The sequence below is a fragment of the Platichthys flesus genome, chromosome 15, assembly GCF_949316205.1.
Source record: "Platichthys flesus chromosome 15, fPlaFle2.1, whole genome shotgun sequence".
Lineage (NCBI taxonomy): Eukaryota > Metazoa > Chordata > Actinopteri > Pleuronectiformes > Pleuronectidae > Platichthys > Platichthys flesus.
Window position 1 is genome coordinate 14,809,657 of NC_084959.1, and position 27,040 is coordinate 14,836,696.

The 27,040-nt window shown below is 42.4% G+C and overlaps 1 protein-coding gene across 1 annotated transcript in view; it reads right to left on the reverse strand.

Moving 5' to 3' along the window:
* The window catches only part of LOC133969794 (roundabout homolog 1-like), an 85,221-nt gene that overhangs the window by 6,124 nt on the left and 52,057 nt on the right, over window positions 1-27,040 (reverse strand). The window contains exons 3-19 of the mRNA XM_062406493.1: window positions 16,224-16,381; window positions 12,320-12,440; window positions 10,961-11,099; window positions 10,730-10,857; window positions 8,231-8,239; window positions 7,803-7,927; window positions 7,536-7,707; window positions 4,517-4,722; window positions 4,338-4,419; window positions 4,046-4,208; window positions 3,773-3,939; window positions 3,511-3,632; window positions 2,195-2,429; window positions 1,830-1,951; window positions 1,504-1,675; window positions 1,069-1,266; window positions 319-345 (exon numbers count right to left, since the gene is read on the reverse strand). Of these exons, the coding sequence (XP_062262477.1) occupies window positions 319-345; window positions 1,069-1,266; window positions 1,504-1,675; window positions 1,830-1,951; window positions 2,195-2,429; window positions 3,511-3,632; window positions 3,773-3,939; window positions 4,046-4,208; window positions 4,338-4,419; window positions 4,517-4,722; window positions 7,536-7,707; window positions 7,803-7,927; window positions 8,231-8,239; window positions 10,730-10,857; window positions 10,961-11,099; window positions 12,320-12,440; window positions 16,224-16,381 (2,346 nt within the window). The remainder of the gene's footprint in view (window positions 1-318; window positions 346-1,068; window positions 1,267-1,503; window positions 1,676-1,829; window positions 1,952-2,194; window positions 2,430-3,510; window positions 3,633-3,772; window positions 3,940-4,045; window positions 4,209-4,337; window positions 4,420-4,516; window positions 4,723-7,535; window positions 7,708-7,802; window positions 7,928-8,230; window positions 8,240-10,729; window positions 10,858-10,960; window positions 11,100-12,319; window positions 12,441-16,223; window positions 16,382-27,040) is intronic.

A 27,040-nucleotide genomic window follows, 5' to 3' on the forward strand; every position in this document is an offset into this window, starting at 1 on the left:
CCGACCCGGGGATGAGCCTACACCCGGGGCTTCTCCCGCTCTTGTTATGAGAAACATAGTCTATCAACTGGATGCGGAGTAAGCAATGCATTTTATTGCTTCCCCTGTTTGCTGTTTCAAGGTGTTGGCACAGAGGTACTGTGGACAACAACGGGGGTTCAATACCTAAAACATCTCTCAACAAAATTCAATCCAATGAAAGTTGCCACAGTCATTTAGACAACACAGTGACAACAGGCTAAGCAATGCTCAGCAGCTCGATGAAGGCTACAGGATTGCTTGTCCAAATTAAAGTACCTGAAGAGATACTGTACATACCTGAAGGTGTAAAGGTGAATGAAGGGACTGGAGGGAAAGAGAAGAGAGAAAACAGGGTGACACCAGTTCCGAGTACTTTAGCATTATGAAGAAATGTGCTTTAGAGTAGGAGTTATTGTTTTGCGCCTATTCATATAACCTCAGTGTGGTGCACATCTATTTATATGGAGATCTGATGCGTACAAACATTTAAATAACAACATGTCATCTGCTTTGCCTCTGGCTCCGTCTCTGACACGTGTGTCCAGATGAAGGTTAATGGGGGTGACGGGCGTCCAAAGGGAGAGGGAAGGTAGGAGAAAATAATAGTGATATTGGAGCAGACATGGTAATGGCAGGTTGACAGGCCTGTGCCTTCAAGATCTGCGTCATGTTGGGGGAATGACACTTTACAAATGAGCCACTAAAGGTCAGCCTTTGAATGTCTGCATAATCGCGAATGCAAATTTGCTCCTGAGGTCTCGGTGTCGAGGGAAGATTAGAGCGAATGTATTTTTCAACATTTGATGTGATCTGCTTATTAGCATCTGAGAATATTTCCGTTAATATCACAGAGATGAAGACAGGTGTTTGTTGCGGTGGTGACATGTCGTGGCTTGGATCCTTTCATCAGACACCTTCAAACATACCCAGAGAAGTAGTTGTGGATTGGGCCTACATAAGTACAGGCTGTACATTTGCATTTTGAGCCTACATACATTACACTTATCTGTCAAACACTCCTGTAGCTTAAAACAGAGGAACACTCACCCTTGCGGATGCCTGTGTACGTGCTGCTCAGGCCACTTCTCTTCTTTCTGTGCCGGTAGAGCCAGACGCTGAAGATCATGAGGATCAACCAGCAGGTGGCGCCAATGCCCCCGATAAACGCCGGCTGACTCACCACATCCGAAATGTGAGAAAATGTGTCTCTTTCCACGCTGATGTCCATCATCTGGCCTGCAGAGTCTGACAAGAGCAAAAACAGAAGAAACAAAGAAACTCGTGAATACAAAAACAGAAATGAAAAAGAAACAAAAGTGGAGATTTTAAAATGTCTTCTTTTTTTTATCCTAATGGGGCAACAAAGACACAAGGTAATAACAGAATGGTCCTTTATTCAAAATTCTGTGAACTCTATGCTATGACATATTATAGATGTTTCCTTTTAGACTTTTACTTACTTAGTTAGTTCAGAATTCTTACCAAATTGAAAGAAAGTGACGTCACTTTTGACCCCAGGGCCTGCACTGTTGCTGGCTGCCACCTCGACACTGTAGCGAATTCCCGGTGCCAGACTGGAAATGAGCACGGCGAAGGTGGAGCCGTCGACCGACTGGTTCACATGGTAGCGACTCTCATTACCCAGGCACCAGATCTGTGGAAGACGGGATGACAGTGATCGCCTGAGGGACACACATCCGACAACACAAGAGGCACCGGCAGCCTCACAAAAATGCAATTTACATTCTAACTGGAGATTCCCAGGCATTAGAGCAGGAGAGGGTGGTGGGGGGGGGGTCTTTTCTCACCTTGTACTCCTGAATGACTCCTGCCTCCTCCGGGTGTGGAGGCGGCTTCCAAGTGATGAGGATGGAAGTTCCATCGGTGCCACTCTTTGTCACTGTGACACCCTGGGGTGCTCTACTAGGAGCTGATGCAATGAAACATACTGTTAACTATACAGTCATAAACACTCATCTGATCCTGTCTGCATCCCAGAGATGGGACTGCATCGCTGACAGATTTGCATATACAATAAAGCAACATCTGTCTGCATTGTTACAAAGATACAGATTGAAGGGTATTGCAAGAATTGCACCAATGTTCTTGAGTCATTTCGTTATCATCAACTATTTATAGAGCAAACATTTTGAATACTGTTCAGCCGACTGACCTTCTTCCAATGTCCTAACCACCTTGACCTCGCTGTCAGCTCCCTGGAACTCGTCAAAAAAGGGACGCACTTTGAACTCGTAGATGGAGCCTCGCTTCAGCTGACTGATCACCACCCCGTCCTCTCGAGGGGCGCGCACCTCCAGGAAGCTCCACTGCCCCTCCGGCTGACCGTGCTCGGCAGACGCCCTGTACAGCACCTTGTAGCCCTGGGTGTACGGGGACTGCTGCTCGACCTGAATGCGGATGCAGAAGGAGAACTTGAATGTCAGAATATGTAACAGCGAGAGATACAGGGATTCCATTGTGGTTATTATTAAGTCTGAGGTTCACAATGAGAATCCGCATGTGAGTTAAATTAACACACATCTGGGGGGGGTTTGAGCTTCGTCTTGTGAACACTCTGCAGGAAGGATCTGTTAAAACTCAGTTAATTCACTTTGCCTTTAGGGCCAATACAGATTAGCATTTTCCCCGTATCTGTGAGTTTTCATTGTAAACCACAATATCAGGTCATTAATAGTTTCCTCTCAGGAAGCTCTAGTTTAAATCAAGCCAGGAGAGAATTAAGCACTTTCCATTTAAACCAAACCAATTATGACAAAGGGTGCCTGTAGGGGTGACAGACACACACACACACACACACACACACACACACACACACGTGCGTCCTCTATCTTCTATCTTACTGAGGACACTCATTGGCATAATACATTCCTAGCCCCTTACCCTAACCTTAACCATCACAACTAAACTCCTAACCTAAACCTAATTCTTACCCTAACTCTAAAGACAAGTCTTAGCCCTCAAACAGCCCATTGAAAAAGTGAGGACTGGCCAAAATGTCCTAGTACAGGAACACGCACACTGTTATGTCTTCAAGACTTCAGAGGACATTACGTTGAGTTACTTGAGACTTACTGAAATGTTAAGTTCCATTCAATGAAACTAAGAAAAACTCACCACTGAGTGGATTTATTCTCTGCTAATAAATGCTTTTACTAAATCTCTGTTCAAAGTGTATTTGCTCAATGTTCATTGAGAGCTCATGTTGCTTCAGAGACTTTATAAAAACATGTCAGAGAAAATAAATCTGCTTTAAAACCCCCGAATAAAAAACATCTGACTCTGTGTTGATTATTCTAAGGCCTGACCCCTCGTCTTTAAACTCATACTTTAACGTACAGTATGTGTTTATATTTGCTGGTTAAATTGAACATTTGACCTTTTCCAATATTTTACCCTAACGTTGACAACTTTGCTTTTACATAAGGGAGCACAGACGTGATTACTGTTGACACGGCATGGTCCCCTTACCATCCACTGCAGCCGGACAGCAGAAGACGACAGGACAGTGGGCGTGTGCAGGTGGATGACTACATCTCCCAGCTCCCTCTGGATGTGACGATGATCCACCCCCTGCATGGTGGAAGCGCTGTCTATTGGTATCAAAAGAATGAAAAACATGAAATAGCGACGATGAACTGAAATCGACTCATTCCAACCAAACATGAAAGTCGCCTTCAGTTTTACAGACATCTGTTCTATGTGAAGCTTTATAAAAGCAGCCCACACTGACCCTGTGTTCTGACAGCGTCTGAGATCGGACTGGGGTCACTGAGGCCGTAAGCATTCACCGCTCTGACCATGAAGAGGTAGACAGCTCCCGGCTTCAGGTTCCTCAGAACAAAGGTCTGTGTCTTCACGTGCTCGGCCAGGGTCACCCATCGGCTGCCTAACGTATCACTGCAGGCAGAGGTGGGAGATAAAAATATTCAAATACATTATGTTGAAGCCAGAACAATAGTCCGGTTATATGCAGTTAATACACGAAGGATGTTCCGTGTCTAACCTGAATGCCTCGATAAGACTAGATGCAGGTGCTGCACCGGCACCGGGGTTGGTTTTCCACGACAGGGTGACGGAGGTGCGGCTGATGTCGGTCACCTCAGGTTTAGATGGAGTGCTGGGGACCAGGTCAGGGTCTGTTTGATGAGTGGACTGGACTCCAAACTCTGCCCCAGAACCACAGACACATTCATGAAAAATCATTAACCATGACTTTTACGGTACACATTTATTGTCATAACAACTTGTTATGACAGTAAAATACTTTTGACTGTGTTTCCATATGAATAACCCACCTTCCACTTGCAGGTATGCTGTCCAGGAAGCCTCTCCATTTGGACTAGAAGCCACACAAGTGTAGAAGCCTGTGTCTCCGAGCTGAGGAGAGATGCCACAGGAGCAGACATTTGAGGTTTGGATTAGCTAAGCACTGTCACTGTAACTGTTGAGCATTAACTCCTGTTTAACGTCATACCTTAGCAGAATGAATCTCCAGTGATCCTGTGTCTGTTGCGGACATGCGGGACTCCAATGGAGACAACAGCTTACCGTCCTTCTTCCAGTGGACTGTGGGAGACGGAGGACCAGCGGTTTGGCACCTGAGGACGACCGAGCTGTCCATAGGAACGGTCTGGTTGATGGGTCCCTGCCTTATCACAGGAGGAGGGTGGTCTGACCCAGCTATTAAAGTACAAAAGCAGGAGCGTTTAAGACATTAGAAACACATTACACATTACAAACATCACAAACTGCACCTTAAACACCAAAACATTTGAGCTTTGGATCTGAACTGGACACATCAAGAAACTAAGAATAAACTAAATAAAGAATTTCTATTGGTTGATGAACAATATTATGCCGCAGTTTAAACATTTTTTTAAATGCCATTTGAACAATGGTTGCAATATTCTGTGGTCTGGTGAAGTCTGCAACAAACAAAACATTTCGAAAGGAACTTCAAACTCCTATTTGTCTTCTTTTTTTTAATCAATATCCAAATATCTGCAGGTTTTAAAATTCTCTCCCTAAAACAGAACACTCCAACTAAAACATGTTCAAGGTTTTGGTGGTGGTGTTAAGGAAGTAAAAGCACCCATTTGAGGTTTGAGATTGTTGGTCATTGTAAAACTGTATGGGTTACGTATATGTTAAGTCTATGGAATAAAAGAAAAGTTAGGTTAAGGTTTTGGAAAGATCTTGCCTGCCATGATGATATCGAGTTTCATGATTTATGTCTGCAATAAAATGCTTTAATTTCCTGTTGTTACCAAAGGAAAGTTATTTTCTTATAATGGGTCAAAACAGTAGCTGTTTCTCCAGTCTGATACTGGTCAGTGACCTGATTTGCACTGGTGGATTGTCCCCTGTCTCTCTCCCTGCGTTGTTCTCTCTGTATCTGTACCATCGCTACTGAATAAAGGCAAAATTCCAAAAGAGCAATAAGCATACGGTCAAAAGTACATTATGAAATTGGATATCGGGAATTGACATTCGCAAAAGATCAAGGCTGAAGAGAGAGAGAGTACGAAAGATGAAAGTAGAGAAAATGAAAAAGTAATTCTGCCCCAAAAGAAACACACACAAAAAAACTGAAAGACAGATAAGATGTGAAAGATACTGGGAAGAAAATTGGTAAAGAGAGAGAACAATAGCTCTGGCTGGTTGTCTAGGCAGTGGAGGAAAAAAGAAATCAACTTTTCCCCTCCAGCGGAGAGCAACTAATCGTTCATTCGGCAGCTAGGTGCTGCTGGAGCCAACTCCAATCACAACGGCAAAGCCCAACTAATAACATTCCCACTTAGATAACGGAGCTCTCCCTCTCTCTCCCGATCTCTCTCTTACATTTTAAAACCCTGTGAATGGGGGGGGGGGGGGGGGGGGCAGAGGGTGCCATATAAATAAATAAATATAAATACAACCCAAAAAAGGGGTGATGGAAGCACACATTTGAAAACTGCCTGCAGTGATGCAGACTGGTTATTTCCATACAAATGCACCACTCCAAATGGGGATGAGAGGAGTACATGTTGGGATGGAGAGAATTTGGGGCAGAGAGAGACAGGTTCAGACAAGAGAGGAGCGCTACAGACCAATGAAAAAAATGCATCAAACACACAACACCATCTGTTTCCACGTCCATTAAACATAACACATATTTTTTCCGCAGAGCGTATACCTCTCATTTCCCTGCTAGGTGGCTGCAGAGCGCAGACTAAGAGCAGCACACTATCCATTATAACTAAGAGGGCTGCACCCAACTACTCAGTGTGGAGATGCAGTGAATGTCTGCTTAACCCTTAGGCAATTACCTTCATTAATTTAATATATGTACATACTGTAGTACAAAATTACCCAGACACATGTATTCCTGATCACACAGGTCATTTAACTGGGAGTCTGTGGACTTTCTCGATGGTTTGTAATTACCGGTGAGGGCCTCCGAGCGGATTTAAATTGCTTTTTTCAACAATTAACACAGTTATTTCTTCATCTAGGATTTATTTGACAGTCCCTCAGATGCACGTCTATATAAAAAGGTACCTATGATCAAAATCATGTGTCAATCCTGCAGTCTTTATTCACACATATCTACAGGGCAAATGGACAGAGACGATGTATTAATTCAAACTAGACTCACAAATTATAATTATTCTATTTTCCCTTGACCTCTTTATGTATATAACTTTATTGTGACTTCACCCCTAGGATTTTGTGTCAAAGAAACGAAGGCGGGGCTAATGCACCCCTCCCCCAAACACCCGTAGTATCAAATAGAGGCTCCTCTCGTCTCAAACAGTTTGAACCGCCGGCAGCAGTGGCTGGTGCTGAGACAACCATGGTCTCTGTCTCAGCGTGGTTCAAACAGTGTGAGTGTAAGAGACAGCTGAGGAGCAAGAGTGTGGTGGTTTAGGGGTTTTGTCTCAGCATAGATTTGAAAATGAGAGAAGCTTTCCTGAATCCTGCTCCCGAGAGGTCCATGTAGCCTTCGATTAGAAGGTGTTAACTTTTTCCTGCATATATAAAATGTCATAAGCCATGTTCAAGCCATGACTGTAGATTTATTTCTATACATTTTGTAATAAATGTGATGCATTGATATATTTAATCAAAAAACAAATATAAGTGTGCGGTATCTCTTTAACCATTTAACCCTGGAGAAGTTGTGTCTTCAGTGATGTGAAGTGAGGCTAAACATTACACACAATTGCCATGGGGACAGGAGAACAACACATTCTGAAATCCCTCCCCTGACAGTTAGTAGCCAAGGCCAACCACAACACCTGAGGGAAGCACCTCTCACCAGCCTGAAACGTGGGCCAATTTGTAGCCTCATATACCTGCTCAGAACTAGATAAGAATAACACCTATTCAAGGCGGGGTACGCTTATAAGGCATATTATTCAAAGGACAAAAAAAAAGAAATGTGCAGAACAAAAAGTCCCAACCCCACCACCCACCCCTCTGACCGACATCACTCCTTCCCCTTCACTCACAATCTGTGACCTCCAGCAGTGCTTTGGTAATAACACTGCCGGCGATGTTGAGAGCCTGGCAGCTGTAGAAGCCGCCGTCCGAGTGCTGAACATCAGTAACGGTCAAACTGCCCATCTGGGAGACGGACAGGCGGCTGTAGGGCTGCGGCGGCTGGTAAGAGAACAGGAGACTCTGAGAGAGAAAGAAGGAGAGATCACAGAGTTGGGAGCCCCCCCGTTCATGAGGTGATGGTTTTAGCGTGGTGACCGACTGAGGGTCACTCTCACCTCGCTGCCTTCCCTCTGCCAGAAGATAGCTGGCTGCGGGTTGCCGGTGGCCTCGCACTGGAAGGTGACCGTCCTGCCCACCGTCACCACCTGGTTCCTGGGGCGTATGGCAAATGCTGGGGGCACTGCAGAGGAAGAGACGCCCTAATTACCTGGCAGCCTGACACAATTTCAAAATTTCTAAAGACATCAGTGTGCTCGGAAAGCTCAAGGAATAAAGCAGGTTAAGTGTGTAAGTAGCAACATCAGTCACTATGTACCTTTGTTTGAATAGAAAAATGGCACATTTTCTTTATTAATTTACCCACACATGACACGAACTACATACTGTATTGGTGGACGGAATTACAGTGTTGAAAGGACAATGACAGGGGCTCATGATTTCCTGTGGCTGTCTGATGGTGGATGACGGATGGATGACAACTTACCGGCATTGACTACAAGGGAAAAACACAAAACAGAGCAGTGTAATGAATAACCAGAATGAACACGGGGATATGCAGATGCAATGAAACACTCAACAGTATTAGCACATGTTTGAATGAGTCAGCACAATTGAAAAGGCATGGAAGAAACGATCAGTAATACAGGTATTGCAAGGAGAAGGGTACCTGCAACTGTGTTTTTTCATCCGGATTGACTGTTATCAGGCCTTCCCACATATGAACTAATGCAGTAGGGGTGTACTAAACCTCTACTAGTGGATTCACTAGGCTCCAGACACCCATTTATTGTATTGATCCAGTTCATGCAGCCTCATACAGCCGCCTTGTGCAGCTAAACACAAACCAGGAACCCACTACTTAATTGTTCTTGCGGTTTACAAAACAGGCCGAACTGAGATACATCCACTAAATATATATGTGGTTGGAGGGTGCGGCATGGTGGTGCAGTGATTAGAACTGTGGCCTCACAGCCAGATGGTTCTCGGTTTAATTCCCAGTTAAAGATTTAAGCTTCCTCTATTTATCTATCTATCTATCTTCAAAATGCTGATAACATGCATTACAGAGCAGACCCTCTGCACCTACTGGGCTCAATGCAATAAATGGGTGATAACGGCCTGCTGTAACTACTTTCGGTTTGGTTTGCTCCTGTGGCTTTGGAGATAGAGCGGGTCGGCCACTAATCAGTGGGTTGCTGGTTCCATCCCCAAAAATGCCCCTGGTGGCTGTGGTGACAATATGAATGGTGTGATAGACAAAAATGCTGCTGAGAAGAACCGGATGAATGTGTGTGAGGGGGTCATTGTGACTTTTACCGAAAAAAGCCTGGAGAAGCACAATTTACCATATTACCATCCTGTGTGTGCACAGATGTGTGTTGGGATGAACAATATATATTTTATTATATTTAACACATTTCCGTACGTTAAAGAAGACAAAGCACTTGGAGCGCTGTTGAGTCCCACTTAGACCCAGCAGGATGGTTGATAATGAGGTGTGAAAAAGAAAATGTAATTGCGTGGTTTGAGTTACATAGCCAGTCGGCCTTGAGGCACATTTAGGCAAAGATACAATCCCCTAATGAGGACATAAACCTGTGCGGTCTGAGGATAGTGTCTGAAAGGAGAGGTGAAGGGGCGAGCTCTGCTCTCCTACATGGAGCTGCTCAGAGACACATTCTCAGGCGGGGACAACTCTTGACATCTGTAAACTAGATTTATAATGCAATGAGGGGCTAGCTAACCCGCTGGTTTTGGAAGTACTGCGAGGAGATGACTGTGGTTATTGCACAACATTTTTGTGTTCAAAGAATGTTTTTAGAAAAATGAAGTGCACATCTTTGCGTAGGGGCACAAAAGCTGGGTCTTATAAAGCAGCCTGTCTGGGGAGACATGTTTCATGTTTTAGCTGTTTGATTGGATCCCAAGTTAGTGTCTGCAAGCTTAGAGATAATTTTTAATGAGTGCAATGAAGAAGAGTCATTTCATTTCAGACTTGGAAACTGTGCAAAACCTTAAAATGAGCTTTTAAAGCTCCTTGGCCTGCTGTATTTGTTTCAAATGGCAAATATTTAATATCAAAGAAATGTTTCAAGTCAGTAAAAAATACTTCTGTGGTTAAGGCTACAGCCAGGATCGAGCCAGACAGAGACTTTATTTTTAAATTTAATAATGAAACACACATCCACTTAGATGGCTGTCTCGTTTCCTCCCACAATGCAACTGCCGCTCATCTGCCATTTATTGCTGCCCTCTTCTCATTCACTGCCCAAATTGGCTCTACTCCCCCATGATGCTTGCTTTCTCAGGTTTTGGGAGTGAGAGGAAGACGGTGTAATTGGAACCATGTCATTTCCCAGCATGCGACGAGCCCTGCCTTATCTTTAATTAAGTCCTACTGTCCTCGCAGTCCGAGACACCCACCGTGTCACTGCACTGCATGTTTATGTGCATAGATATGTCTGTGTGCGACCATGAGGTGTCTCACCGCTCATTTCCTGTGACTGATTAAAAAAATTAAGGGCTGTCATTGTGGCAGGACAGCTCAGACCAAACAGATCCATCCTCTGTGGCCGCATAAACATTTACTCTGCATCCTCTCCTCAGTTTACGCAGCACATTACTGTGAGACGGACTGTAAACAAACTGCTGCAGAGTCCTATACTGCTTATTATTAGTATATAGAGCTAGCGACTGCTGCAGACGTTATGTGACCTCCAGCCAGGAAGTACAAAGAAAACTCAAATACCCCAGAGATGATCCTGCCTGTCAGGACTGTGTTGAGAGACACTGCAGCTCAAGGCACAATAATGAAAACTAGGTCATAAATTGAAAATTGGAGACTTTAAAGACAGACGTTTTGCGAAGTCCTTGAAAATAAATGTTGAGGCCCCGAAAGCAGCGAGTGAACAGTAGGAAGTATGGAAATGAAGGCGGCAGTAGAGTTAGAGGACATTACATGAGGGGGTCGGGTTGTACTGACCGTGTACAGTGAGCGTGGCGGATGTCTCAGACTTCCCAACCATGTTCTCCACCACGCACGTGTACGAGCCCTCATCCAGGGATGTCACTTGGCGAAGTGTCAAGGTGTGGTCCTCTAGGATTTCAAATCTGCAGGGAAGACGGACACACACCATCAGGGAGATGAAAGAAAACTCTGTGCCACTGTGTTTTCCTGTTAAATTGCTGCATGTAGAGTGAATTTGTGCATTACCTGCCCTTAGGGAGCTCAGAATCATCCTTCCTCCAGCGGATATTGGGAACGGGGTCTCCTTGAACCACGCAGGGGAACTCTACGCTCTCGTCTGCCAACACCACCACACTGCTGGGCCGCTTTACAAAGGTTGGGCGCTCTGGAGGGCAACATGATAGCTTAGCTCATAGAATTTACATCCTTTACTTGACAGATATCTTAGTGTAATTACTATTTCTCAGATGCTACGGTTTTATACACTGTTTAGTAGGGTTAGTGTAAGCGTAATATTAGATGATGTCTAATTTAATTTCTGTATACTTTTAAAACAACATGAGTTTTAAACAAGGTACTTGGTTGACCAGAAAATATTCAAAATGTTCAAGTAATATTTAGACTGTACTAATCTAATCTAACCTTTTATTATAATTTTAAAGGCAGAATCAAATGTTAATAAATAGGGAAAATCTGGCAAAGTGTTAATGTGCTAAATCAACTAAACATTGCAATTAGAATGGCACCCAGAGCGCCTAACAGTATCCTTGAATTCAACCAAGCTGCACCAAATTTCACAACATCACCTCCCAAAATATATTTTTCATCCATGAGTCATTTCTTAGGAAAAACGCCCAATCTTGCAATGTTAAAGAAAGTGTAAAAAAAAAATGATCAGAATCCACAGCAAATGGATTGGGTTCTTCCATGACCCACTCCACATCCTTTCCCCATGTTCTGCAGAAACGGGCTCAGTAACTTTAGCCTGAACATGCTAAAAATCAAACAACTACACAAACCAACAAATGGGCAGGGTTCAAAACTCTTGGTGGAGGTTGTTATTATTATCGACTCTGAGAAACTGGGATATTCTAGTGATAATCCTCTGAAAATCTCCAAAGTCATTTATTATGCACAACCAGTTGAACGATGTGTTTTGACCTGTTTCTGCATTCAGCAGGATTATTCTCACAGCCTTGAACGGCTCTATGAGGCACTACACCGTACACTCCCATCCTGTACCAAGGTCATCGCACTGTGTGATACAGATAAGAGCTCTATTCTGATGGGAAATGTTAAGAAGGTAAAAGACAGAGGGTTGGAGAATGGAAGCGAGCGATTTTGTGGGTGGGAGTTGTCGGAGGGAGCGCATTTAGTAAAGTTCGAGAGGCTGTGGCGCCGGATGCCTCTGCTCGGTTGGTTTGGAAACCTCTCCACAGCTTGATGGTAGGCCAGCATAATCGACGTTAGTTAATGGGTTATTACACCCCAGTGACAAAGACCTCTCACAGCGCACTGGCAGAGTAAACCAGTGAGAACTGTGAGGGCCACTCGGACTAAGTGAAGTACCGTGTCATGCAAATCAACAAAGCTGCACGTTTGTACCCAGCACGGTGAGCTCGGCGATCTCGCTCTCCCTCTCCCCCACCATGTTGGTTCCTACGCAGATGTATTTCCCCGCGTCGCTCTTCCTGGTGTTGGTGATCATCAGCTTGCCACCGCGGATCTGAAAGAAAGGACACAACATATTTGTTCAGCTGTGTTTGCACAAACCCCACATGTGTGGCGTGTGCCGGTAACTGAGTGAGTGTGGCGCATTTGTGACGAGTGTAAATAATACACATTCGATTTGTACATTTTGTGGCAAAATTCGCCGCGGCTTAATGCAGGATGCCACCCATGTCTAACACCTAAAAATACACACAACATTCGAATGCACTCGAATGGCAAGTGGTGTAGTCTGTATCCGCATGCTTGTGCATGCCTCTCTTTGTCTTAGGAATAGAATTTGAGTTGCCTTTCAAGCTGCGTAGAAGGTCATCCATTAGAAAATTACATAATTCATATCTAGTGCTACATTAGCACAGAACCCTGGGAACAAAGACAGCACGTCTTTGTAGATCCGCTCCTCAGATGTTCAGTCAGCGTACTTTGCCTTTCTCAAACTTTTTAGCTCCTCGTACACACACACACACATAGAGGAACACTGACACACACACAACAGGAACACTGACACACACACAACAAAGAGGTGAAAGATATACTGCATGCTCTCCACGCTGCCTTCAGTCTTTTCATATCCTATCCACCACACGCCCCCACACACTATCGTAGCTGTCTTCTCGATGCTTTTAGATGTTAGCTGCTGTATTGATAGGGCGCAGACACCCAGTGTTAGAGGTGATGCTCTGGCAGCAGCAAGCGGGCACGAAAATAAAGCTGCAAAATCTAGCGATCCAAAGACCTCATAACAAACGCACAGACATTTCTCACAAGCAAACATCTATAAACTCCAGGGCATCAACTTCAATTAAACTTTCAGCCTCCTTATTATGATTTAAGGTAGCGGTGTGTGTCTCTAGTCAGCTGGCGATGGCCCGGCTCTGTTATTTCTTTGAAAGAGGTCAGGGGTCAGGGCTGCCTGCAGCGCCGTGTCCATAAAGCATGCGGGGGATTCTGTGTCGTGCTAGACTGCACCTTGCTCAGTGGGCACTCTCCGCTCGCCGGCTCGCCGATGGAATACATCATTAAATTGCTGCTGCAAGGATGAAACCCGAAAGCCTTTCATTTATTAGTCATCCTGCTCCGGGCTAACCTTCCACCACAAGCAGCTCACACACCGTCCACCAGATAAATAACAACTAGCAGTCGCCTAACTACGGCTGACGTCCAAGAGCTGTTGCAAATGACGCGTTTTTTAGGAGGAAGATTTAACAAACTGTGGTGCAGCTTGTGGTTGTGCAGCATGCACTTCTCATACACAGTGCAACCCGCCAGTAATCACAAGGAAAGTGTGTGTGAGTGTGTGTGTTTGTGTGTGAGGGGGTGGTTTGGTGAACTGGTATTGGAGACTCAGCAAGTCTTCAGTGAAACCGGTGGATTAGGTTTTGATGTTTGGATTCACTTCGGAGCCAATGAAAAAAATGTATTTCGGTACAGTAAGAGGTCTATACTGTCGCTGATGAGCCATAGATGACGCCTGAGGTTGATGATGGAAACCCAGCCCATACGATTGCATGGTTGGTACAGCACTGGTACAGACAGTTAATCGATCTTACAGATATTTATAGGAAGAAGAAAACCCTCACACGCTCAATTTTGTTAATGTTGAATTAATAGATTTTTATTGGGGGGCAATCTCATCTGATTTTGGATGAGAGTAGGGGTACATCCTGGACAGGTTGCCAGCATAGTGCAGAGTGAAACAACCATTCAGAAACACATTCACACCTATGGACAACTTAGAGTCTCCAGTTAACCCTTAGCACCTATCTGCATGTGTTTGGAGTCTGGGATGAAGCCAGAACAACTTTAGAAAACCAACAAAGACATGGAGAGAAAATGCAAACTCCTGCTGCAACTGTGCAAACCACTGCACCACCGTGTCGCCCTTAATCCATTCATCAGTTTATGTACATATTAAAGAAAAGATAATTGCACTAAATTGAAGCACAGATAATAATAAGAGTAACACAGACATGCACTTTTCTTTTCTTTGTACTTGATTGTCAGTGGGTAGATCTATTATTGGTTCATAATCTTTCCCATGCTGTTTTTAATATCATAAAGGGAGGTTATCCACAAAAAGATCTGCGCATCAGATTCACTGAGCATCCAAGGACACTCAGCCTGCTGGGTATTTGTTATATTTGTCCCCAGATGAACCAATATCAAATATTTGTGGCGTGTAATCGTGTCAGCATGCCAGCATAAGTATTCCTCAAGGACTGCAAAGACCATCTTGCTCTAACCAATGTCTTTGACTAATGTTATACTTACTGTTCTGCAAAGTTTTTTTGCTGTTTTCTGTAAATACTGCTGCACCAGCAACTTTTAGCAGCTGATTAAAGAGCAGACTCAGAACTTTTCTTATTTCCATTTACTGACCCATCGTCATTTTTAGCAGCAATTCCATTGCTAAGAAATCCAAGTGTGGTTTGTCTCTCCTCCATCTCGGACACTGAAACCTCAACTTCCATCTCTGCTCTGTTTTTAATCTTTTCTTTCTCCTCTTGCTACTGCCTTATACATGTATTTGCCCTAAGGGCACACACAAGCTGCTTGGAGTGTGATTTAAATGTATATGTTGCATAAAAGCGCTGGACATTTTAATTAGAATCTGTAAATCCCACTTATACATACGAGAACCTTCTAAAGATTGTCCTGAGGTATTAACTCACAACTTTATGTCCATATCAGTATTAATAAACGATGGTCCACACCACGAGGGACCATCAAGAATCACTTGCTGTGGACTCATTTGGTCTTTGTACGGTGTAAGTGATGTCTTTGAGTGAACTCACGGCAAAGACATATTTCCATATAGAAAAGATGATTAGGGAGGACAAAGACAGGCATGCAGAAAGTACAAAGCCGGGAGCAGCCTTTGTGTTTCCCTCAGAGGCGCCTCCCCACAGCTCTGATCTGTGCCTCTCCTTGAATCACACATAGCTGCTCTGTCCATCACAGACCCCCAGAGAGACTTTACCTGTCACTCCGCACTAACGGGAGCTTTGAATCTCCTCCGTGTGTCCCCGCAGGAGCAGGCAAACACATTCATATAAATACACACACACGGAGAAAAAAGTAGCTCCAACCTGGTTGTATGTTTGAGTTAAAAGCAATGAGAGGCCCGCTCGTACTTACACATCAAATCATGTTATAGATTGTTCAGTGACATGATTTTCACCACAACTTATTTAAAACAGCATCATGCATAATTTATTTTACTGATGTATTATTTTATGGCCGTGTCCACTCCACTGTGGACACATATAAAGATGAAGTAGTGTCCTTGTGGCCGTAAATTGATCCCGACTTAACACACTTGCTCTTCCACACTTCACAATGACTGAAGGGAGAGGTAATTGGTTCCTAAAAGTGCAACTAAATACCACAGATTTACACCAAGCTACTTCTGTTTATGTGAGCACCCTGCATTGGATGTATTAATCGCTCTAGTCAGCATTTTGTCCAACATGAGGGTGACGGAAATGTTTTGGGTGAATTAGACATTCAAGGTCAGAATAAGAATCTGAAACAATCCAAGCTGAAGCCTGGCATTTCAGATTTCATTTTAAACTAAATTTGACTCCGTTGTAGCAGACATAGCAAGCATTTTGAATATGTCACCTTGAGCTCTGGGAGCTTGATGCACCTTTGTTCCTAATTTCTAACATTTTAACTGAACAATTAACTGGAAAAAGCAATTAAAATAGATGCAATGATTATGAAAGTCGAATTTTAATTAGTTGCAGCCATATAATTACAGGAAACTAAAATCTCCTACTGTGATGCGTTCGTCTCTGTCGTCTAAATTGGCTCCGTCCTTTCTCCAGGAGATGGTGGGTTCAGGGTGCCCACGGGGCGGTTGGCACTCCAGCACTGCGGGCTCCCCCACCGCAGCCATAACATCCACCGGGTTCTGTCGGAAGTCGTCACGTAAAACTGGAAAACACACAGAAGAGCAGAACAGAGGGGAGTTTAATGATGTTTGACCATGATTTGACGATGGCAAAGCATAATATTTGCTCACATTGGTGCCTTCAAGTGTGTATTTAATGTGTCAACAGAGGAGCCCTTGTCTGGGACTGACTGATGTGGTGTTCACTGCTTTCACACGTGTGGATTTTAAAACTCGGAGTAGAGAAGTGGTGACATTTATGCAGTTTTTTGGGGATTTATTATTTAATCCTTTTTTTTTTATTGACTATCATTGTCTAGTTGCTTTCATAACAATTTTCTCACCACTTTTGAAAGGACAACAAGGCAACACTTACTTTTATTGTTAGTCATCAAGTTTTCTCGGAGCCCATTGGCTATTGCTTGACAGTGAATTAGCCTCTGGGGGCAACAACCAATAGTTGGGGGCTTCTTGTGTAGACAGTGGTTATCCAGGCTAAGACTGTCCTCTGTTCGCCCTATACCGTTTACAGTCTGACTAGATTATTTTACCACAAAAGTCATGTTGAAACAACATAAACAGCAATACCTTTTAAGTGTTTTCTGCCTATTCAGATTCAAAATATGTTCATAGAGATTATTCACCAAGAAACAATGTTATCAAGAATTAAACCACCAGGATATTGTTAACTTGATGCGCAACATACAACCATAAGATTTCACCTCATTGAATGTATTTTAAAGATGGAAAAAGATAACATCAAAAGGGAAGCCAAATTGTGATCGCCCCCTGATGGCTGCCTGCAATATAGGTCATAAACCCAGCCTCCTCCTTGTAATCAGACGGAATATTGACCAAGCTAAAAAGCCTAAGGACACGTAAAATAAACGCTTCTCAAAGATGGTTTTGATTTAGTTAGTTATTACTCATGCTAAAGTTTGTTCAAATATTATTTTGGGCATTGGTTGAGCTTGTGTACTGGCAGGACCTCAAATCCACCATCACTACTCCCCAGACTGGTTCCAAATTACACCACCAGCAGAAGATGGCGACACTATGATATTTTACCTTAATTTTTGTACAACAAGAACAAGTGGAGACACATTGTCCAGCTTTGTCTTTGGCAGGTTTTGCTCAAATGTCATAATGAAGGGTTGTTTACTAACTTTGTCCATCACTCAATTAGGAGCAGTGCACAACACCACCCTCATTTTCATGAACTATTAATATTCAATATATCTGCATCTATCAGTCTACCTTAATACCAACTAGCTTATTGTAATTATATGATTATATTACTGCGAGTGACAAAATGCTATCTCCCAGCCTCTTACTTCCTTGCTAAGACAAGTTCTATAGAGACTGGCTGCAGAGGACGCTGCTTGTCCTGATGGTGGACGGCCAGGCCAGAAGATACACTGCGACAGAGCACTGCAGAAAGGTGAGGTCCAGATGGCTCCCCAAGCAGGCAGCATAAAGCTACCGCAGCAATTTGTCATCTTTCCACGATGAGTAGGATGCGGACTGAAAAAAAAGAGTTTGCAGCCAGAAGCTGAGCAGTGATTTCCAGTGCTCACTGGTTGTCCTGTCTCTACAGTATATGCATATAAAGGTCTTTACTGTACAGTCTCAACTTCCAAGTGTGGAAGAGCATGAGGAAGAGCACGTCTAGAATGACAATACAAATATTGATTTGTAATCAAATAGATAATTGTATTAATCAAAATGTCTATCAATCTGCAGAGGATGGACATAGCTAACATTGTAAAGTAAGACAGGAAGGCGTACATCATAAATGAAACAACCTTTTTGTTCCGTATAACTGCGCAGAATCCTGCTGCTGATGAGGTGAACATGTGCTAATGTAGACGCCCTGTGCATGAGTGGCTGTTGTTACGTGTTCCCAGTCTTGCATTACAATGGGGGCTTACAACCTGAGCAAGCTGAGGGAGCTGAGGCAACACAGGGCTACAGCGGAACGGCAGAACTCAGTCGAGCTGAGCTGCGTTGGGGGGAAAAGACAGGAAACGATGAGGAAAAGTCATAATCGCTCCCAGATGGCAGCAACCCATTCACCTCTAGACACAGGAATTGTACATAACGCCGAGCTAGAGGATGCACAGTGAGAATGCGGAGCCCGAGACACATGACGGGCGCAGTGGATGTGGGGGGAAACAAATTGGGATGACCCTCTAATTGGAGGTATTTTGGCCCCCGCAAATCTTTGAGCTCCGCTACGCTCGCTCGGCCCCCCTGATCCTCCTGAGCAGGGCTGCGACTGGCTGACTGCAGTTGAGTGAGCGCTGATGGGAAACAGCTGTCTGACGCTGCCCCCCCCTCCCCCCAAACCCCACCACCTCCCCGCCGCCGCCAACACCACCATGTCACATGATAAAAGGCATTCCTCGAGGGACACAAAAACATGGTTGGGGTTACATCAGGCAGGAAGAAAGTGAGACCATCCTGACTGCCTGTACTGTGTGTGCGTGTGTGTGTTGATTGATTGGCTGATACTATCTTACAATACCGAGAGCATTCAGTTTACACATCTGTTATTACTATCTTGTGAGGTCCTCCATTTGAATGCCTGCACTATTTCCTCATGCCTCGTCTTTGCGAAAGATTTATTTTTGGTAATAGCCTGAGTTAGCTTAAGTATTAAAGCGGGAAGACATAAGGGTTAAAAACCAGAGGAAGCGTTTGAAAGTTAGCGAAGAATTTTCTCATAAGCGCGCATGTTTATGTGTCTGAACGAGGCCAAGTCAGGCTGGTTTTTTCGCATGTTATACGAATATGCTGGGTAAGCACACAAATAATCCGGAACATGTGTTTGTAAAACTGACTGTTTTATATTCTGAGAGGGGGAAATGTATCGGCCTGTTACAGTATAATGGGAAATTATGCATGCCCTAGTAGAAACCATAGAAGCGAACACAAAGGAAATACAGTGCTTCTGAAAAACCTGAAGTATGCGAAGATAGCTTCATTCTTTCCAGTTCCTCCTGCTATTCTTTGCATTAGCGGTCATCTCCTGCGCAATTCATATATATTTCTGCTTATCTGTAAACACATCCTGACAATCTACTTTCTAGGATTGATGTTGCTAACATCTGTGTCTGGCCCTAAATCCCTTAAGTTAATGGCCTTTGTAAAAACCAGGCTCCATAGCGAAGGGGGAATGAAAAAGACGGGAAAAAAAGGTGCGCGCATATATTTTTATAGTGATTAGGAACATGTGGACATCCTGATATGACTTCCCTGATTTTAGGTTTGAAGAATAATGCAGAGGACAATCACCACAAATTTCCGTCCCTTTCTTAAAAAATTGATTTTCTTTTCTCCGAAGGCTTTGATTGCGAGGTCATTAATATGGCTCCTGCATCTCCCTCTCGACTTCAAAACCTCAGCTAATTCTTTCTGAGTTCCCATTCTCCCCCTTTTTTTTTTTTCATTGTCTCACACTCTTGCCTCAGCATTTTAAGGCTTCACCCGCCATCGTTTTGTTATTCCCAAACCGTACTTGTTTATTTCGGGAGTTTGGATGCGTGGATTTCCCAGGATTCCATTGAGTGGAAGCCATTCATAACAGTAAAAAACCCCACCTCTGCGGCTCCTGAAGCCAACCCAGCTTGCCTGTTTAGCTGGAGCTTTGCACCTTTCGCTGTCTCCCCCCCCCCTTCTGATCCCTCCAGATGAGAATCTCAAAGCCCACTTCAAAGCATCAGCCCTTGGCCTCCCTAACCTGGATCTGACAGTGTCTGACTTGTTGTTAGTCCCGTGGAGCCTGAGCGCAGAGCTTGAAAGGCCTACTGTAGTCGAGCTCCAATAATCCTCTCTGCAGAGTCCGACCGGACCAAAAAGGAAGACTGTCTCACCCCACAGATAGTTTGAGTGGAGCGGGACACGCACAGTAGCCTTATCACACCAAATCAGCCCAAGCAGAGGCAGCTTTTGTCACTGCAGTCTAAACGTACCCTCCCTTGTTGCTTTCATTGGTTTCCAAGGTGCTTTTTACCTAGTGCAGCTCCAGCTGTAGAGATATTTCGGTGCAAGAATCGTTTGCATGACCCAAAGTAAACATGAATACTGTAAAGCACTGATTTGTATTAGTTTAATCTCAGTTGTAGCTTAGATTTGCCAAAAGCAGACTGTACTCTAGGTCCTTCTGCTTTAACTCACATTATAATGGGGCTATGATTCCAAAAGCCTGTTTAGAGTCCATTGACAGAGGGTAAGAATAGAGTAAATGTTTGAAATTCCACATCATTGTTTGAATTGTTTTATATTTTCATAGATTCTAGCATTTATCAGAATCTTCATGACATGACATGTAAATGACTGCTGAAAATATAAATTAGATATAAACAACGGGATCACATATTTATAGTCAGCAGCGTTTGAGCTTGATGAATGTAATTAGCTGTCAAATGTGGGATAAATACAGATTTCTTTATGGGGAAATTAAATGGAGGTACACATCAACCTGTTGTTTCATTAGGGTCCAATAGTACTCTATTGCCTAAATAAAGAATATCATTTATTTTGGTTAATGTTGATATTAACTGTAAATGAATAGTTTAGCATGTTGGGAAATAGGCTTGTGTCTTGCTATGAATTAGATGGGATTCTTTGTTCATGTCTGCACATGGTACATCTGAAGCTCAAGATGAACTGGAGCTTAGCTTAGCTCAGCTCACAGTAGCATAATGACTGGAAACGCAGAGACTGTGTCCACAAATAAAGAAAAATCCATTTATTTAACTTCTCTAGTTCAATGAATAACACACAATATTTAGCTTTTACCTCCAAGAGGTTATACATCCACCAATTTCTTATTGTTGGTCGGTGTGTCCTTATATTTGTTGGTTTGCAAGCAAGATTAGATAAAAAATAACTGAACACATTTCCAAGAAACTAGATTTTAAGATGCGGTTTGGGTCAGGAGAGAACCCAATTAATTTTGGTGTGGATCCAGATCAAGAATTGACCAATCTCTTTGTGAGATATGGTGTTATTCAACATTTGAATTTTTCCCATGTTATTATTCATGGCCTTGATGAAAAAAAAAATCAATCTGAATTTAAGGGACTGTTGGGCCTTGGCAGAGGTATGTGCTCTGTTGACTGCCGTTCTAGTTTAATCTGTGCAAGGTTGTGGTTTTAGGGATGGATTACGTTCTGGACTATTCTTGATTTTGTGGAATCTCGGCTGGTTGCCCGGCAACCTCATTGCGCTGTCAATACTTTAGGGATAGCAAAAAAGCCAATCACATCTTATCATATAGGCTTGAAATGATACAGGACTATGATTGAAAGCCAAAACAACAGAGTCCTGGTTTTCAATTTGCCTTAATAAACGAAATAGAACAATGTTTACCATGCCAATGTTTGGAATCTGTTTTTGTTTCAGCACATTGTGACCAGACAATACATCTTCCACTTTTGTTAGTAGAAAACATATAAACCATAATAGTGTCAAAACATTGAAGTCTCATACAATAATTATAATATTTTGATGATTTAACCAGTCAATCATTCAAGTGTCATCTTGCTACTCTCTGGCCTCCTCTATATGGTTCAAAAGTGAGTGGAGGGACAAAAATAACATTTTATGAAATGCTGACGAAAAACACAAATTAAATGAATAGAAAAGGCTAAAAATGGAAGAGTGCCATGCTCATCTTTTTATTCCTAACATATTCTAGGTATTTCACTAGACTGTGTCTGTGAAATGTAAACACTAGAATGAAAGGAGAGGCAGACGCAGGAATTATGTCTCCTTCTCTGTAGCGACGTACTTTGGGCCGAGACCGCAATAAAACAAATTAGTCCAAGGGTAAGTCGTAAAAGTAAGTATTGGCATCTACTACGCCTTGCAGAAGTCTTGATGTTTCCCAGTGCTTAAAAACATGAATTCAGCTCAAATACAAGCCAGACTTTTTTTGACTAAAATATCCCAGAGCACCAACCTGAAAATACATGAATGTAATAAATACCAAAAGCTGACCGTGAAAATGCAGCTATATCATACATCCCCAGCAGAGATGAAATCCTTGACTTTCTCACAATCTATTTTCCTGACCTCTCCGTTACCCCGTACCTCTCTGCATCTAACCGTCTCCCTCCCTCTTCCTCACTCCTCCCCCTCCTCTCCACGCTCTTTTCTTACAGAGCTGTAGTCTGGAGAGACAGAAAGCTGCAGGATTAACAGCTGCTCCACAGAAAAACCAATATGTGCAGCTTGTGTGTAGTAGTTGGTCCGATAGATCGAAGAAAAACACACACACACACGCACATACACAAATACCCTAACACAGGTCCATGGGTTCTGTGCCTCTTTACAAGCACATACCAAAGCCAATAACATAATATGAACTGCAACCGAGCAAATCCAATAAAAAAAGCAGGTCCCACACATACACATTAGGATACATGCATTATGGTATGATAACTATGCCACATGAGATTTTCAGATTGCACTAGCAACCAACAAGACACACACACACACGTGCTTATAAAGGAAACAAAAATACCCTGTTAGTCTTCCCCAAGCCACCCTATTTGACTTTCATTTTCTGCAAAGAAATCATTACTAACAAAAAAAAGTCACAGAGTAAACAGATTTTTTTTGCATGCAGCACCATACGGATCTCTAATGTTTGTCGAGCCAATTAACTCAGCATAGTAGTTGACTTAATGGGTTAAAGCTCTCGGTTACATTATTTGCTGGGCTAAATTTTTACTTGTAAACGTGTTTGCTCTCTTTTCTTAGAATCAACAAGACCATCCCCTGTAGATATCTGTTTTGTGTCATGGCTCCAGCTTCATACACTTCTTGGAAGACATGCTAACAATGTTAGCCCTATGTTGGCCTACTGGACTTTTATCAGACATTTAGCTTGTAATTATCCTAATTTATATTCTTAGCCTATCAGAGGTAACTCAACACATGCTTACAAAACAATCAGTAATATGTAATAATCAGCATATATCAAATATAATTTAAGAAGCTATATGCACAGTATTTGTACAGTGTAAGAACCAAATAATGTGCAGGCAGACATCCCCTCTTCTTTGTGGCATCATATCATCTAAATTTGAACTTTAATGACACTTAGTAGAGTGCATACCTCAACCAAGGCCCAACAGTCCCCAATCTCTAAATGTTAAAGAAAGTGATCAAACAAAATCCTTGATCCGGTCCCTGATCCTGTTTCAACCTAAATAGTATAGGGTTTCTCCTGACCCATACCGCATATTTCCTCCAAGTTTCATTGTCCTTCCTGTAGTTTTACGTAGTCTTGCATAACAAACACACAAACCAACAAACAGCGGTGAAAACATCAGCTCTTTGGCAGAGGTGACACAGTATTTTAGTTTATCCCAGCCACTTTTGCTACCAGTGGGGAACCCTTTAGGCCTTCATTAAATGTTATATTTAGTCTCTCCAATGTACTGACATTTAATACCATCCCAAAACCATGGAAGTGAGGTTATGCAATCAGATTTGTCTTTTTTGTTATTGTCTAGGTGCCTTAAAGGTGCAATAAAGGGCAGTTGGCTTACTTGTCGGTTGAAGCAGGATTGCCTGAAGGAGTGTGTGTTTGCACAGAAAGTGGCAGGTGAATGGACCAATCACGTTTTGATTAATAGATGGAAACTAAAATCATTGATCTGCGTCCACCCAAAGGCCACAGCTATCTCACATGGTCAACCCCCCTCCGAATAGGGCTATAAGCTAACTTCCGCAGCAAATTAACAATGTTAGTCTGGCCGACGGAACAAATAGCATAGTTATAGAATGGTGGATTTACAGTAGGTTTGTGAATATTCAAATATTGACAACAGTATAGGCAGTGCTGAAGCAGTTGGGGCCCCCTTAAGACCTAAAGACCTAAGTCTTTAGGTCTTTGTTTTTATGCTGCTCTTATTGTCTTGTTTTGTTCTATTAGAAACAAATTGACATCAGAAATGATGTGCAGTAAACATGAACAAGCTTTTTAAAAGGTGCTGCATTCTGACAGGGGCTTTATTTCTACCATGATGGTGTGTGAGTGTGCGTGCAAGGATGGAGGCACCAGTTCATCAGCTCTTGGATGTTCTGACACCCTAATCCTGTTGATGTACGTGCTGAACATATCACTCGTGAGGGGCAAACATTAAAACCAGCTAAAAGGATTGTGTAACCTCCGTTTTAATCTCCTCTACTCATCCCATCCCTCCGTAAGACAGAAGACAGGGGGACGATAAAGAGGAAAAGCATAGCTGAGAATAAGGAGAGGGCAGATAGGAAAAGACAGACGGACATGAAGCAGATTAGGAGAATTAGCGACGTGGCAGAGGAGCAGGGTGAAATAGAGGCTGAACAGCTCTGATAGGGTTATTAAAATTGTCAGTCAGACTAAAGTGCAAAAGATTGACTCTTTGTTCCTGTTGTTGTTTGCTGAGGTGTTTATTTCCGCAATTTTCCTCGATGACGATAAGTCAAAACAAAGCAGAGAAAATTGTATTTTTAACAGCTGCATTTATTTGCTGCGCAGTCTGAGCAGCAAGAAAATTTAATAAAAGAAAAAATAGCACTGGATCAGCTCTCAGGGTCGAGGCACTAACTTGATTTAACCCTGGTGGTACAGGTAGAGAGAGCGGGCGATGAGAAGAAGTGTGTAATACCTTCTCTATTCTGCAACATGCCAGTGCAGTGTAAAACAAAATTACTGTCAAATGTGAAATTATTAATGAGAAACACTGTACACACATTACTTCCAACCTTGCTTTTATGATTTAAGGAACCAGAGCTGTGGACGTTTTAAGAGCTGCAGAGGACTTTATCATTTCAAGACATTTGTGAGGTAGAGGAAATACAGGCTGTACAAGTTGTTATAAGCGCATACACATACACATGCACTGACGCAAGCAAAAACACACAAGCACCCTTTTTATGGGATATATAGTGTTTTTAGTGAAAACATTACCACATATAACGTTTGCTTATTTTGTCTGGGGCAGGCAACATCAGGCAAGACCGCTCTGCCCTTGACGATTTGTCATTAAGACCAAATAATGCACAACACCGCTCACAAACTGTGATTTCTAAACCAGACATATAGAGAAAGCCCATATTGGTGTGATGCTATCAAAAGTGCGGTGTATGATGTTCATTTAACCTTGTTGTTGCCTGGCAACTTCTGTACAGCCCGGTGTCACAACACTGATCAGCTTATCTATGGAGGTATGATTAAATGGCACTTAGATTAATTTCATGATACTGATTTGAATTTCTAGAAAATGGAAACTTTTTATTTTATTACAAATAATAATCTCCAAAACCTTAAAAGCATATATGATTGGCTGTGAGACGCAAACAGTGCTCCACCAACCACGGCGGGGCCTTTCTCAGGTCCACTACTGATGATGTGTTCTAAAATTTTGGGAAAGTATAAAACCAAATGGATGCCAATGATGACAAGTTGGTGATTTAACATCAATATATTTCAGAGGACCTTCAAACAAGGGATATTCACCTTCTTGTACTATTTTCTTTTTTTCCCAATTGAACATAACAGATAACTGACTTTAATATTAATGTTATCAGTTTAAATATTTGATTTTGTATAAATAATTTATTATTTTAATATGTTGATGTGCATAATCATTAACATACAGTATATAATACGAGCTACCAAAACATCATATGTATTTACTGCCCCTTGGGTTCAGGTGCATCCTCACTGGTAAGTTAAGTGTGTGTTTCTGCAAGTACTGCGTTTATATAACCCAGTTGTAGCTATTACTAGGTAATAAACCGGTAGCTATAGCTCAACTTTTCTTGTTAACCTCACATACATGCAACAATGGGCGGTTACATGGTAAATGTAATTAGAGGATCTTTTAATGAAATTATTTTGCAATACCAAAAATAAATAAAAAATAATAATAATACCAGTTCTAAATATTATTTGTGTTATATTATTTCCCAAAATATCAACTGAGAACACACTTTCATTAAAACCATTCAACATGCTCATCTCTTCTATTACATTTACTAATAGGTTTCACTAAAGTTCTTCTATTTCAAATAAAGCTTCTGTTAAGTAAAAAACAAATGAATAGCAAATAAAACAGACTCGAGATAGAAGCTTGGTCCATTTAATCTAGAGTGTCTCCTTCCTCAGGGCACCATGTTGAAGGTTTTATGTGATGTGTTTGCAAAATACAGTTTACAAGCTGCTATCCTCTGTGTTTTGTACACAGTTTTATATTTGCGAGGACTGGACTAGTTCAATGCTCTGATGATGCAAACATCGTATGACCGAATCTGTTTGAAGTCCAAATAAAATGTTTATGTGTGTGGGTGGTGTCTGCTCTTGCCACCAGTTATTTTGTAAGTACCCTGCACTTCAGAGACCATTTAACCCTTCGTTGTGAACTCATAAAACCCCTTCAGGTAAACAGGGAAAGCCGTAACTCTTTTAATTTAAAGGTGCTTTATACATAAACCCGAATTATCTGCAGCTGAATGGGCACGTTTCTCATTGGAGCGGTGATTGTCAGAGACAAGGTGATAGAAATAGAGGAACATTTTTTAAGGAAAGACGTTTGAAAATTGAAAAGTTTTCTTAAGCCGTCCATGTTAGCATTAGCTCTTTAACAACAGCAAAAAACGACATCTAGCCTCTGAAAGATCCCACCATGAGCTACATTATA